This window comes from Tachysurus vachellii, chromosome 7 (genome assembly GCF_030014155.1).
Source record: "Tachysurus vachellii isolate PV-2020 chromosome 7, HZAU_Pvac_v1, whole genome shotgun sequence".
NCBI lineage: Eukaryota > Metazoa > Chordata > Actinopteri > Siluriformes > Bagridae > Tachysurus > Tachysurus vachellii.
In genome coordinates this window covers 12,145,786-12,161,528 of record NC_083466.1, presented here as the reverse complement: position 1 = coordinate 12,161,528, position 15,743 = coordinate 12,145,786, and the positions used below count along the sequence as shown (strand labels likewise).

The 15,743-nt window shown below is 39.9% G+C and overlaps 2 protein-coding genes across 6 annotated transcripts; one reads left to right on the top strand and one right to left on the bottom strand.

The window, feature by feature from the left end:
• Positions 1-203: 203 nt before the first annotated feature.
• On the top strand, positions 204-4,811 carry LOC132848545 (eukaryotic translation initiation factor 5A-1). Of its 3 annotated transcripts, none has more exons than XM_060874358.1 (6): positions 204-566; positions 1,874-2,049; positions 2,229-2,333; positions 2,498-2,629; positions 2,743-2,815; positions 3,719-4,811. In XM_060874358.1, exons 2-5 carry the CDS (start codon positions 1,882-1,884, stop codon positions 2,803-2,805), a joined length of 468 nt encoding a protein of 155 aa, XP_060730341.1. In that variant the 5' UTR covers positions 204-566; positions 1,874-1,881; the 3' UTR covers positions 2,806-2,815; positions 3,719-4,811. The 3 variants fall into 3 exon arrangements, with proteins under 3 accessions (XP_060730341.1, XP_060730340.1, XP_060730339.1); XM_060874357.1 differs by having other exon boundaries at positions 3,629-4,811; XM_060874356.1 differs by lacking the exon at positions 3,719-4,811 and having other exon boundaries at positions 2,743-3,001.
• Positions 4,812-6,385: 1,574 nt separating this feature from the next.
• On the bottom strand, positions 6,386-14,751 carry LOC132848542 (G protein pathway suppressor 2-like). Of its 3 annotated transcripts, XM_060874352.1 has the most exons (12): positions 14,530-14,750; positions 14,360-14,420; positions 13,844-13,961; positions 13,373-13,482; positions 10,730-10,842; positions 10,544-10,623; positions 10,214-10,293; positions 9,916-10,090; positions 8,550-8,633; positions 8,337-8,413; positions 7,173-7,259; positions 6,386-6,714 (listed from the first exon to the last, which is right to left on the bottom strand). In XM_060874352.1, the coding sequence occupies exons 2-12, from the start codon at positions 14,360-14,362 to the stop codon at positions 6,625-6,627; spliced, it is 1,017 nt and encodes a 338-aa protein (XP_060730335.1). In that variant the 5' UTR covers positions 14,363-14,420; positions 14,530-14,750; the 3' UTR covers positions 6,386-6,624. The 3 variants fall into 3 exon arrangements, with proteins under 3 accessions (XP_060730335.1, XP_060730336.1, XP_060730334.1); XM_060874353.1 differs by lacking the exon at positions 14,360-14,420 and having other exon boundaries at positions 14,530-14,751; XM_060874351.1 differs by having other exon boundaries at positions 14,360-14,748.
• Positions 14,752-15,743: the final 992 nt, after the last annotated feature.

The window sequence follows — 15,743 nt, the reverse complement described above, 5'->3', positions numbered from 1 at the left end:
TCGAACTTGTGAAGTACAAAGTTAACAAAGGAAACACCCTGTACACTTTATTTCGCCCATATTACTCATTTATACTTCTATAACGAAAGATCTAATTTTTTTTCCGTTAATGGATCGACCGGCCACGAGGCAGATTGCGCGCTCACGCGACCACGCGACCGCGCGCCCCGCCCGGCCTATAGAATTTAAAGAGCGAAGGGCAAGCGCGCATGCGCAGTGAAGAGGAAACTGCTGAGGTTCAATTCATCGCAATGTGTGGCTGAGTCGGTTCGGGTGAGTCAAAGAGAGTGAACGAGAAAAAGCTAGCACACGCGAGAGAGTTTCGGGCTCACACTTCTGTCGGTTGCTAACCTGTGCGGGTGGACCTGCTGTCGGAAAAGGAAAGAAAGGAAGAAACGCCTGTAATGAGGGTAGCGTCCAAAGAGCTGATTTAAGTCAGAACAGGCGGTAAAAGTGCGCAGAGCAGATCCGAGATCAGCGAGCAGAGAAAAAGTGACACGTCCAGCAAGACCGAGTTGGTGGATTTGCCCCGTAACGTCTATAGTGTGGAAAAGATCACAAATAAGGTGAGTGGACCAAGTGTAATAACGTGCTAACATGGCGCTAGGTGTCTCCTCCTCCCGTAAACAACCGTCTGCGGTTGATTATCGCCGTCGTTTTGTCACATAAACCGGATCTGTTTCACGTTACTAACTTCACACAAAGCGCTTTTCTACGCGGGCCTCTGGCTCGGTGTGTTTGCGCTGATTTTGTCTGGATGGGAAACGAAATGTCGAAGGATGACGACAATGTATTTAGGCCTCGGGTTCAACTTTGCGGAAACGTGTAAAAAAAAAAAAAAAATTAATTAAAAAAATGAATCGTTTTTTAAAGATAGAGTTAAATCGTGAGATCTGGACAGAGATCACATGATTTTAGGATGATAAGTTAAAGCCCGTGGCCGGTCGTAAAGCGTCCCGGATTAAGTGCATGGTGTCCGTTAGAGCAAACCTCGTGTTAGCTACATAGGCGTTAACAGGCTAAAGTTAGGCGCTCACTTTGTGGCGCCCCACGTCGCTGTGTGTCCGTGGTGAGCACTGAGCTCGCTGGGGCGAGAATGAGAGCAAGTAGGCCGCAATGAATGGACCCCAGGCGGCTCAGTTCAGCCCGCTTTGTCTCAGTGTGTAGCTCTGCGTGTGTAGCACTCAGTGTGTCTCTCTCTCGGGCCTTCAGTCTCACCCACTGTGGCTACCATGTTAGCATGCCGGCTCCGGCGGATTATCTCCATATTATAGACATGGGAAACTCCGTGACTGGTTTTGTTGCAGTTCCAAATGTCAAACTTATCGTATTTAAGCTGATAAAAAATTAAAACCGCGAACACGCCGTGCAGACCTGCCGACAACCCGTTAGCATAGAGACAGCATGACTTGACGTTTGGGCCCTTCCACGTGAGCGCGTGCGCGCCGACATGCATCTCCACTGCAGGCATTTATTCACTTTATTAACTGCCTGCAGGTCAATGCAAAGATTTATTTATTTATTTTTTTAATAAATGCTAATTTTTAGGCGTTATGGTTTAAAAGTGTAGTGTTAAGGATTTCTACAGAAGCATGGCTAACAGGTGCCATGCATGTTACCTAATTTAGCTCTGCTGTTTGAGCCAGAGAGACAGATTCCTCAATATTATACATCAGAGAAACGTTTACTTTTAAAGTAACACGACTGCCTGAAAGTTGCATTAACAAATGTTGATTCTTAACTGATCATCATTGTAGAAACACCATATGCAGCTTGAACAATTTCCAACTTTTTGTTTTAACATGAACGCCAACTCTAGGTCTTGGGATATAAACAGAATATAATTACATGTTTAATGTTTGTGTTCTTTCAGAATACATAATGGCAGATGCAGATTTGGACTTCACGACAGGTGATGCTGGGGCTTCCACCACTTACCCCATGCAGTGTTCTGCCCTGCGCAAGAACGGCTTTGTAGTGTTGAAGGGTCGACCATGCAAGATTGTGGAGATGTCAACTTCCAAAACTGGCAAACATGGACATGCAAAGGTGAATAAAATTTGTTTATCTAGTTTAAGCCTGAGGGTCATATCTGGCTTCGTTTCTAGACAAAACAAAGCAAAAATAAAATGAAGTTTATCAGCCGTTACTGGATGGTCATGCAGACACCATGCAGCTCATAATGATACAAAAGTAAGGAAATTAAGCTCTTTAACTTTTGTTTGTAGGTCCACATGGTTGGCATTGACATCTTCACTGGCAAAAAATATGAAGATATCTGTCCCTCAACTCACAATATGGATGTCCCCAACATCAAGAGAATGGACTATCAGGTGAAAGATATCTTTTATGCTGACCCTCACCTTTCATGTTTTGAGAAAAAATAACAATCTCCAGATCGAGAGTTGTACACATTGGGTGTTTAGAAATATATAATGGACTTATGGGATGTTTTTAAAGTGTCTTTCTAACCTTCCAATCCTACCTCTATCCACAGTTGATTGGCATCACAGATGGCTACCTGTCTCTGCTCCAGGACAGTGGTGAGGTCAGAGAAGACTTGAAAATGCCGGAGGGAGACCTGGGCAAAGAGATCGAGAGCAAGTATGAGGCTGGAGAGGAGATCCTGGTAAATGCCCTTGGTTCTACTTTACTCTACCCTACTCAATCAACCTCACACTTCTTTGTAAGTACATTTTGTATAACTTGTAAACTAATTGCTTTCTTTTGCCTGTTTTTCAGATCAGTGTCCTGTCTGCAATGAATGAGGAGGCTGCAGTGGCCATTAAAGCCATGACTAAATAAAACGCTGCAGGTACACAGAGCTCTCGTGTGTGTACGTGTATGCATGTTCACCTGCTAGAGAGTAACTGTGCTACGCTAGTGTGCCAACAGCAAAGCACTAATCCAAGTGTTTACGTTATATTCCAGCAATTAAAGTTTTCAGACAAATAATTATCCATGTGGTGGTCTCAATAAAAGATACTATTTAGTTCAAAAACTGAGTGTGTTCACTTAACTGTGTATTCTGGGGATACATTTCTGTACAACACAGTGTATAGATCTTACTATTTAAAAACAGGACAATAATGGCTTGCTTTTTGCACACTGGTGCTTGCATGTCCACCATATTACAAATTATACATTTTATTGGTAATCATTGTTCTGTACATCGTAAGGGACATGACGGGTGAACAAATTGTACATTGGATGTTATGCATGTTGTGTTTTTGTACTAGCTGGATTACATTGGTTCTGTTAACATGGTGGGGCTAATTGTTGATGAATAAAAGCATCAAAAGGCTGCTGCTATCCAGACTACTGCTATCCACTTAAGCTAGTGGTCTATTTGGCGTAAATATTGGAATGATCCCTGTAGCCACAGTGTAGTATGCAATTGCAAAAATTTAGCACATACAGACCCTTTGAAATCTAAATTCCCAGCTACCTGAATCAAATCAAAAACTTTGACATGTCTTTTCAATTATTCTGGCTTTATTATATAGTTTTAAGACCGTTGAAAGTTTGATTAAATCTTTTCATGCTGTCCATTTTATTTTCCTTTCCTTTCCCTCTGATCTTTTTAATTGTAAAATTTCCTCTTCATATTAATTTCTGTTTTTCTTAGTTGTACTCAAACCCTTTTGATTTTCATTCCGACTTGCTACCTTACTCCTGCCTGTTCTTCCTCCGCTTTCCCTTTCTCACTTTCTCTCAGGTATTGGCAAGATGCACTGGACCTGGACAGAAGGAGAGAATTACGCCACAGCAATGCTATTCCCCTGTTTTCTCTCTTATTTTTTAATTCTTTGTTCCCTCCCATTCTTTATGTACTTTAGCCTGTCTTTGGGTTGAAAAATTAGGAGAAAAAAATAATTGGAAATGGTCGCAAATGGACAAATATCTGTAAATACACTGAATATACATTAATCAACAATATTTTGAATGTATATATTAGAGGAAGAAAAAGGCAGAATGACACATGAGCTCTGGCTTTGGGAACTGTAAAGGCACATCATATGTATTATACTAACATGAGTGTCTGTTCTCATTTTGTCTTTGGCTTGTTTTTTTTTTCCCCCATTTCCTTTTTAATATTTACATTTGTCCCGATTCTCACCCTTGCCATTATAAATTGGGCTGTTGAGTAAGTGCAGAGGCCAGTTCCAATACAGGCACTGTGGTAAAAGACAAGACGACCATGTGTAATAGGATGTGGGGTGGTCTTTTCTCTCTTCACCCACTCCTTTATCTTCTGGTAGTCACAATATAGAAGATGGGGGAGCCATCCTTATAGAGTAAGCAAGTGTATTTAGTGAGAAGTAAAAAGGTTAATAAAAACGTCCTGTTTACACATTTTCAAGCATTAGCCTAAATTTAATCCTTTTTCATGTAGAGGAATGGTTTCACCGAATGTTGAGAACTGTAGTCTTAAATTGATTTGTCTGAATAAGGTCGTTGGTCGGGGAGGCACACTGTTCCTTTGCAAAAAACAAAAACAGGAGGAGTATAGCAGGCAAATTTTCTGGTCTCAAGAGATAACCATGATGTATAACTGTCATTCCCTTACCACCATTAAAGGGGTTGTTCTCCAATGATCACTGTAATTTGGTGAATCCCTATTCCTATGGGTTTGGCTCTCTTTGCTGGCTCATATCTGAAAACTTGGTGTTAAGGCAATTTCTTTTTACTTTCATATTACCTAAGCAGAACTTTTGTTTGTACCCTGACTGTGATAAACAGCTGTATTAAACCAAGAAATTCTCATACCCTAATATTAAAATGAGCGCCTAAGTGTTGCCTTTTCTGTTTCCGTGTCTGATGGGCATTCGTTATTGTTGTATGCTGACATTGTTCAGAATTAACGAAACTCTTGAAAACAAGCAAAATATTTGAATTTGCATTAATAAAAAAGTTATTTAAACCTCACTAAAATAAGTAGACTAATAATCTTAGTTGTAAGGAAATGCAGTGTCGTTTTCTTTCGGGTCGAATTAAGTAGGACACAGCACGTTATATAGGAGGTGAAGTTAAAAAAATACTGAATTATGACCTAATTGGGATATGAGAAGGATTTATTTATTTTTTAAATAAACTTGCTTCATCTGCTGTACACCTACAAAGTTAAAAATGTGAAACTTGTATGATTTAATTGATATTTGATTTAAAATTTTCAAGAAAAAGGTTCAATTCTATAGAACCTCAAACAGACAACGAGCATTTCCACTATATCTATTTTAAGGATAGTATGGTTGGGTGCAATTATTGCCACCTATGTAGTCAGGAACTGCTGGCTGGCAAGGAGTGAGAACTCAGCTGCATGGTGGATTTTCAGGTGATTCTTCAATAGTGTGTGCGGGAAACAGTATAAAAAAATATATATATAAACATTTTCAGATGATTGCATCTCGACATAGTTCACGTCTGGAGAGAAAAAGCATGTGTCTGTTTTTTTCTGAACATTTACAGGTGAAATATTTTGGTGCACGTCCTAATAACTATTTACCAGTCACACTTTGTCTAATGTTAGCTACGTTGAACATACTTTCTCTATGTAACTTTACAGAAAGCCAGAACTCCCCCTGAGTCTTGAGAGCTCTGTGCGTGGGGGAAGGGCAGTAGGGCTTACAGGAAAACACTTTAATATCTGTTCAAGCCCTGTCTGTACAACTTATTTCAGATTTACATGTCAGTTTATTTTTATGGGATGTCTCCTATTAGCATACGCTGATGTACAAGTTCACAAAATGCATAAAGGTTGGCAAATCTGCTGGCAGTGAAATATTGTGATTAAATCATTAGAGTAACAAGCCTAGTAGGAGACGTCCTAAAGGAGAACGTGGGGGATATGTAAGGGGAATATGTACAGTTTATGGAACATTTATTAACAATTGATGATTTGGGTCCTTTTTTTGCTGCCAGAGGACAAAGCACAATTTAGTAAAATATTCACCTAGTTCAACAAAAGGAGCACACTCGAGGATCCACAGAAATGTGTTGTACAGACCATTTCGGTTTTATCTTGATATGCTGTGCAGGTGGGAGTCAACTTTAAAACCTTGATTTAATATTCAGAGCAGCCGTCCATGAATCATTAATGAGCTACAAGTCCTTTTACAGTGGAGGATGTCTTCTTTTGGACTGACTATATGAAACAGCTTTTGGCCAGGAGACAGAAAAAAAAAAAAATCATCTCTTACAATACAAATTAAATCTAACCAAGTTTGAGGAATATAATTTTGCAGTACAAACAAACAACAGGTACTTCTACAGCAGTAATCAACATCTGTCTCTGTAAATTAAATACAAAATCTATTTTGAAAATCATGACAATATGAATGTGTGTACAGGTTATGGGGGGGAAAAAAAAAAAAATCACTCCCTGTTCACATGTGTATTTTTATTCAGTCTGTTCAAAACTACTTTCTATATCAGACATTTCTATCGTATTTGAACAAAAGCATTAAATCTATGATCGAATCACTTTTGACAACCAGTGTATCCATTATACAAAAGAAAAAAACAAGTAAGCAATGGCTATTATTAATTAAACAATTCCCTCCTGTAATGGCTACATGAAGAGAGTAAACTTCATAATTTTTTTTTTACATTGTCTGCTTTTAGTTACTTGTTATGGTGATAGAATCTCTGTCCAGCTTGTGGGTGTGAGAGGTAATGACGGGGAGCTGGCTGAGGAGAACCCTGAAACTGGGCCTGTCAAATACACACAGAAATATTACACAACAAATACATACACACATCAAAAAGTACTTGAACTTGAATAAAGTAAAATTAAATGACATATGAGCCAAAATAAATGTGGACAACAAGAATCAAGCTTTAGAAATGAATGTAAAGTAAAGGCCGGGAGTTCATTAGGTAAATTTACATGCACTCATTTTCTTCTAAATGGAATTTAAGCCTATTGCAGATTCTGAATTACATCTAATGTTGTGTTCAGAACACTGCACTGGTATTTTTGAACCACATTTAAGCATTTACTTTTTCCTTTGTTCGATACGATCTCAGATCTACGCCACACCTTTCAATCAGATTGAAAATTAATTTGGATCAAGCTCAGTGGGATCAACTAAAGTGTTTACATAAAGGCTTTTCAATCTCATTAAGCCATAAAACACTGATTAAAACAAAGCTTTCCTCCCTGAGCTCACCTTTATGTTAGGAATTTGAACAGCTAGTGAAGGTGAAGGCAGTCCTGCAGCACTTAGAGCCTGTGCATGTACAGGCCTCAGGGCACCCTGTAACACACACACACACAAAATCATGTACACATTCCTTCACTGTAACTGCAAATGTTGCAGCTACAGAAAACAACTGGCTCAAAAGCATTGTGAAACATGAAAACCAGTGCACACTGATGTTACATTGGCTGTGACATTAGGTAGTGTTCATGACTACTTTTCTGGTATCTAGAGCAGACCAGCAATACACACTAATGCCCAGTCTGTCAAAAAATTATGAATGTAAATTTAAGAAAATTCTTATGTAGACACGGTTATCTGAAAATTCATCACAAGCATATGCAAAGGTTCCAAGTCTATTTTTAAGAATGAAATGAAATCAGAAATCTCCACACTCGGCCGAGTGTGAAGCGGCGGGGATGAGAATCAGCACCTCCAAGTCCGAGGCCATGGTTCTCAACCGGAAAAGGGTGGCTTGCCCCCTTCAGGTTGGTGGAAAGCTCCTGCCTCAAGTGGAGGAGTTTAAGTATCTTGGGGTCTTGTTCACGAGTGAGGGAAGGACGGAGCGGGAGATCGTCAGGCGGATCAGTGTATCTTCTGCAGTGATGCGGTCAATATACCGGTCTGTTGTGGTGAAAAAATAATCTATTTACCAGTCGATCTATGTTCCTACCCTCACCTACGGTCATGAGCTTTGGGTCATGACCGAAAGGACAAGATCCCGGATACAGGCAGCCGAAATAAGTTTCCTCTGCAGGGTGGCTGGGCGCTCCCTTAGAGATGAGGAGCTCGGTCACTCGGGACGAGCTCAGAGTAGAGCCGCTGCTCCTCCACATCGAGAGGAGTCAGCTAAGGTGGCTCGGGCATCTGTTCCGGATGCCTCCTGGATGCCTCCCTGGGGAGGTGTTCCGGGCATGTCCAACCCGGAGGAGGCCTAGGACACGCTGGAGTGACTATGTCTCTCGGCTGGCCTGGGAACGCCTCGGTATTCCCCCGGAAGAGCTGGAGGAAGTGTCTGGGGAGAGGGAAGTCTGGGCGTCCCTGCTTAGACTGCTGCCCCACGACCCGGCCCCGGATAAGCGGTAGAAAATGGATGGAAATGGATGGATGAAATCAGAAATCAAAAGGTTTTACCGAGTCAGTGAAACCAGACTGCTGATTGGCGTGTTCTAGCTGCTTCTGAAGGGGTATAGTGGCACTGGAGAGGAATCCTGTCAAAGGTGACAAAAGGGATTGAACAGTGAATGAAGCACGGACGATCATTCGTTACTTAACCAGAAAACCAATACATTTTAATAGATGCCAAGAGCAAATAATGCGTAATAATGACAATACGCTTGTATCTACCTGGCTGGGAAGCAAAGTGGCTGTGGACAGGGTAACCCTGGGGCTGATGGGGCAGGTAGGGCATGGTCTGGAAAGCGGAAGCACCTTTAAAGAAAGTAACAACGTTAGCAGCAGGTCAGTGGGTGGAAACTATAGTTGAAGTTGAATAAGGTGTGTGGAGAACTGTCGGACGAGCTGAGGCTGACAGGAAGTCTATAGTAATTAAGATATATATATATATATATATATATATATATATATATATATATATATATATATATATATATATATACATATACACACACACACACACACACACACACACACACACAGCTCAGCGTAAATGAGTACACCCCATTTAAAAAGTAACATTTTATACAATATCTCAATGAATACAAAACAATTGTCCAAAATGTTGACAAGACTAAGTTTAATATAACATCTGTTTAACTTATAACATGTAAGTAAAAATTTAAAATACATATTTTTCAGTTTAACTCAAATTAGGGTGATTCAAAAATGAGTACACCCCAAAGTATAACTAGACAAAACTTGTAACTATAATAGCACAATAACTAGCATGGCTTTGCCATGAGAGTAGTCTCACTGTCAGACACACACACAAGCGAGGAAATCTGGAATGCGCTACTTATATGCTAACCGTTAAAAAAGCACTTTATAACCGAAATGTGTCTTTAATGCAAGTACAGTTACATTACATATATAAATCAAATGATTAGAGAAGGCAGATAACTTTTGTGACATGTCCAAAATAGTTGTACCACATTTCATTATCTGTTATAATGTTGCTGGAGTGATCTTGTTCCTATATAAATATAAGTTCATGATCAAGCCAGTGAATCTTTGTGAGCTCTGCGTTGTCAGTTATTTTACAGTATGTGTGAGTGCACATCTTTTCTTCCTCACTGCCACCATTAGTTACTTTGAATAATTTCAGACACCTCTGAAACACTGCTAAATACTCAATTATTTTTAGTTAGCATAGTTCTGCTATGATGGCTGCACTTGTCAAGAACAGCTTTGTATTTGAGTCTCTATCAGTGTACAGTTAATAACTTCTACAAAATCGACTTCATTTTCTAATACTAGAATCATTTTCCTGGATATTTGCACTTCTTGATCATATAATACACATTAATAGACAGGAATTATTTATCTGGTGTCACTCGGATGCAGATGGGTTTCATTTAGAGTCTGCTTCCTCTCCTATACATACATACATTATTTATATGCTTTGTGACAACGTCCATTGTTAAAAGCACTTTACAAATGAAATCAAATTGAATATGAGGCTAAAGAATTTGTGTACCTTTGCCCAAGTGTGAGGAAAAAAATGAAAGCGCTCTCAGAGCAGCTTTATACATACCAGTCCTGATCGGCGTTCCTGAGAAGCTGATGGGGACAGATGCAGCTGGGCCGTAGGTGGAGGGGTGTTGAGCCTGCGTGACTGCGTACGCCTCATGAACTGCAGGGCTGGCTGAAAACTGAGCATGCTCAGTAGAGCCTGGAATAAAAGCAGGCTGACCAGGGAAGTGACGGCCCTAATCAACACGAATAAAGATCATCGATAAAAAAAAAAGAGCATGCAGTACAAACCAGCACTATGTTTTATAGCAGTCAGAGTCTTGTACTTTTAGAGGAAAGAGAAAAACTACTGGACTCACAGGGATACCAGGTGTCTGAAACAACTGTTTCCCACGTTCTGCCAACAGACCTCCAGGCCTACTGTGGCTTACAGGACTGCCTGAAAGATTGATAAATAAACACAACATACTGTAAGGAAGAAAACTACACACTTCCATCATTGGATATTATCCCAGTTTAAATTCTGTTGAGTCCACACAGCCATCAGAACTCTAAGTTCCAGGAGCATTAACGCATCCAAATACTCTTTCACAGACGGTAGCAGCAGCAGCACTAAAGGATATAGGACAGGTATACTATCTTTATAGCTATATAGCTCTTTAAAGCTCTTCTATCTTCTAAAAACCCACCTTGCAGGCTGAGCAGGTGTTGTCCTGAGTGCAGAGGTATACTGGGTTGGTAACTGGCTGAAGTCAGGGTTGTAATATCACTGTCAATTAGAACAGAGGAATAGAGTAATGGGGCATAACAGAGGACCCAAGTGAAGAAATATGAATTTAGCCACTGAAGATCACACACAAGCTTTTCTCACACACCTTTGCTCCTTTCTTCTGCGCTTCTCCTCTTCATGAAGGACTTTTTTAAGTTGCAGGAACAGCTGATGTTTCTCCTCCTGCAAACCCTGCAGTTTCTCCTCCAACTTCTGAATCTGTAACGCAGTGCAGGAACATCAGAATACATTCACTTTGTTACAGAAGCAGCTTTTTTTTTTTTTTACCATCGATCCCGTGTCCTTTGCTTGAGCATTACTTTTGGCAACTTTATTAGCATACTGCAAAATACTTTATTTCCCCATCAATGTTTGTAACAGTTTGTAATTTGGGTAGCTTTGTAGTTTTGCTCTACTGTCAGCTGAAGGTTTGCTTTGAATGCCAAGGGACAAGCAAGAAGAATTGAACATGTACATACAAGTAGTCTGCCTATATAATAACGAAACCCGTCCTGCGGTGACCTCTGACATAGTAAAATGGTACGCTGTTTAGGACATGGCCCAAGCTGCTGAGTATCAGATGAATTCACAAAACCTTTCAACGGGAGCGGATCTTTTAGCTACCATCAGCCACCATGTGTCAACAAAATTAACACTGCTGCAACACTTATCGGATCTCATCTGGAGATTCAAATCCAAACAATGGGACGAAACTCCCCATCATCTGTAGAGAACTATCCAGCTGTTACAGGTTCTCTGGATAAACAACTAATCAGAGGACAAATCAGATCAACATCATTCACTTGTTTCCGGCCAAATATCAGATATGATCTAAGGCTTTTCACACATGAAATAGTTCATCCTGGGTCTGAGTAAACCCTAGGTGCAATCCTGGGTTATCTTGCTTTATGTTTCACACTATGATTGAAGAAATAGTGTGTGCGACTGCTTTGAATAACAGCTTGTCTCATGCTTTTGATATCACCGCATAAATCCTCCTGTGATGCACAAAGTCAAAAGTAAAGCAAGAACAATATAAAACTCTTCAAAAATGGTTTACACAACACACAATGTTTCTGTGACTGCACAAAGCATGTGATAGGAGGCAGACATTGTTTAGTTTCTGATTGTCTGTCTGCTGCTCATCTACAAGCATGTAGAAGTAACAAAAATCTAACACCACATCGTTTCACACTGTCTACATCTGGCAACTCAATGTGGCATTAACACTGCAAAAGCACTGCTAATCCTGCTTCAGAGCAAGGTTTCATAATCCTGAAGTAAACATGTTGATAAGACTGCTTCAAAATTACAAATATGAACCAAGTCTCTACCTGAGGTTAAAAGCAGGGTTTAGAACGATGATACCCCAGAGTTAAGCACAGTATCCATTCAGACTTGTATGTGCTTTCTTTCCTCTCTCTCTCTTGCTCGCTCTCTCTCTCTTTCTCTCTCTCACACACACACACACACACACACACACACACACACACACACACACACACACACACACACACACACACACACACACACACACACACACACACACACACACACACACACACACACACACACACACAGTTTCACTCAACCACTCACTCTGTAGTAAGACTTTTTTCTTTCTTGCATAAAAGTTGTTAGTTATTTGTTAACCCGGACACAGCACTGACGTTGACACAAACTTGTACAAGATTGTCATGGAGACTCACAGCCCAGGAACCCTACATTAAACAGTATTTGAATTATTTCAACTCAAGTAGCTTTTATTATTCATTCACTATTCGTGTTTATTCAGTTCAGAAGAAATCCCCTGCACACTGTAGAATCCACTTTCACTGTAACATACACAACAGGTAGTGTTTACATACAATAATCCAATCTAATCCAGTAATCCAAACGTTACTTTGATTGCATAATTAATTTCCATAAATTGTAGTTTTAGCTGTAAAAAATGAGCAAGTACAATGAACAGGACAGAAACAGACTGCAACGCACGGTTTCTCCCCATGCCCACTCCCCTAGACTTTTACGACACAAGAACCAGAAATCGGCCAGGAAAAATTCCCACTGACCCTTTGCACCCTGGACACAACCTCTTTCAGCGCCTCCCTTCTCTCAGGTGCTACAGAACTTTGCTTACTAAAACTGCCAGACACAGGAACAGTTTCTTTCCCCAGGCCCCTTATCACCCTGATTAACAACCTCACCATAATTATATTCACTGCTTCATATCTATAAGTACTGCATTATCAGAACTGTCAGTCATCAAATCATCCGTGTATGTTACACACACTACTGCTGCTGCATATTGTACAAAAAGCATAATATTGCAACATATTGTTATTTGCACTTCCCACACTTTATGTACATAACTGATCAGTCATATATTCTGTATTCATATTTAATACTCCTAATGTCTATTGTATCACATCTGCATTTTCTTGTATAGTCTGTATTATCTGTCTTGTACAGTATGTTATTTATGTCTGTACTTTTGAGTCACAAACAGCTTGAACCAAATTCCTTGTGTGTGTCAACACACATGGCCAATAAACCTGATTCTGAAGTATGAGCAAGTAGGAGCTTTCTGACTTATGCTTGCTTTAGTTTCTAACTCACAAAACATTAAACTATTTTACTAAAACAAGTATACATGTTGTGTAACCCCAAATACCAAAACCTGAAAGAAAAAACATCCAGCCTTTGGTTATGAGGTTTTAACTGATTCCTTTTTAAACATCTTATTCACCTGCTCTTTTGTTTCCTCCAGAGACATTCGTTCCTCCATCTCCTTTGTCCTTTTCCTCTCTTCTTCCTCTTTCATCTTCTGCTCCATCATTTTGTCCACTTCTTCCTCCTCTGCAATCCAGGCAGGGAAACAGAGTATGAATCTAAGACTTCTTTTTCTACTCTAATAAAGTGCCAGGCAAATTTAGTCAAGCAGTAAAAACTATTCTGTTCTCAGGAAAGGCAGAAGCAGAGTCACTAGGCTTAAGGTTTCAGGATTTAGAGTTTCAGTCTTTTCTTATTTTAAAGTAAATAATCTAACCAGCTTCTGCAAGCAGGCTGTAGCAAACACAGGTAAAGTGTAAACACAAACAGTGTAGATAGTTTTGTACAAAACAAAAAAGCTAATAAATATAAACAGTGTGGTGTTAGACACTTCTAATCCACTTGTGTAAGAAGTTAAAGTATCCAGGTGATACTGTAGGGTCTCTACCTTGTCTCTTGCGTTTTCTCTCCCTCATGATGTGTCTGTGCAAAGCTCTGGCCATGGCGTTGGACAGTTTCGGTCTCTCCAACAGAACAGGCATGGTGACAGGGGGCGGAGGTGCTGGCTAAAGACCACACACACACACACACACACACACACAAACAAACACACACACACAAACAAACAAACACAAACAAACAAACACAAACAAACAAACAAACACACACATACATACACACACACACACACATACATACACACACAAACAAACACACACACATACATACATACATACATACACACACACACACATACATACATACAGACATACACATACACACATACACACACAAACAAACAAACAAACAAACAAACAAACACACACACATATATACACACACACATATAGACATACACATACACACACACACACACACAAACAAACAAAAACACAAACACACTTTACCCCCCACACTACACTCACACACTCTACACATTTCAGTTGACATTTTACTCTCTTACCATTTCAATTCACCGAACCTTGAAAGTGGCTTTTATGAAACAGTAAACAGACCTAAAGGAGCTAAAGGAGCTAAAGGACAGTTATCGAACCTCATACTGTATGTCAAATGCATTCATGGGACATGCGGCTTAAAAATAAACAAATACGTTAATAAAGCGCGAGGACTTACTGTCGGTTTCTCTTAAATCCCTGAAAGAACTTCAAATATGTTTAACCTTCTCTTTAAAATAAAAAACACTACTGGGAAAAAATGCTAAGCGTGAACGTATAGAATATAAATCTGTTTTTTGTTTTTTTCAAATTATTGTGTAGCGGTGGGCAACTACTTCCGAACATACTACGTCATACATATCGTACTTCCTAATTTCCTGTTCCGGTTCAATCTTGATGAAGTTGATGAATAAAAATGAAACAAACGTCATTTTGTAAAAAAAGACGACATATTATTTCGCGAATATTCAATTCTGATAACATAATGTCACCTTATTCAACCCTAACCCTAAATGTCAAAGGCACGATATTTACTCTATTAAATAGTAAATACAGATGCCACCTACTGGACAACAGAGGTACTGCAGGACTGAAATCACCGCATTAGAGGCAACAATACAATCCTCCTTCACCTGTGCTCCGATAAGTGTAAACACCCCCCCCCCCCCCCACACACACACACACACACATAAAAAACAAAAAAAAAACTGGGGGTATTGGTGTGTTTGGTAAGGATCACTGAACACAATTTAACCAAATACAAAGTATTTATTCAATTTTCATTTATTAATTTGTGTGTGTGTGTGTGTGTGTGTGAGAGAGAGAGAGAGAGAGAGAGAGAGAGAGAGAGAGAGAGAGAGAGAGATTATGACTGGTGTTGTAAGTGTTTGTTGCCTTTTTGGAGTCATTTATCATTTGTAATGTCGCTCCCATTTAAAACAGTTCAGCTCAAGCCCAGCCATTTTTAGGGTCATGATTGAGGACAATGTCCCATCCAGAGACAAACTGTTTTGTGTTGAGGTTTTGTTCAAAACGACCATTGAAAATACCCTCTGGGCATCAGCATTAGAATGTGGAAGCACTAAAACCAAGGCTGTGATCTTTGATAGCCTCCCAATTTGGTTCAATCCAGTCACCTTTGAAAAAAGGCACCAGGGGCCTCTATTACTCAGATGTTTTCTGGCACCATCTCAGGGCCCCCAGTTTGAGAACCACTGGCCTAGACTACTTGTTCTGAGCAGGTGTTGTCAGTAAACAGGCTGTAAAACTGTTGAGTAAAACAGGCTGTAAAACTGTAAAGCTGTTAACCTGGATTCTGAATCCTGCACAAGGTGAGAGACCCTGGATGTGGTAACCAAGCCATCACAGGACACAATCACACAGTCATTCACA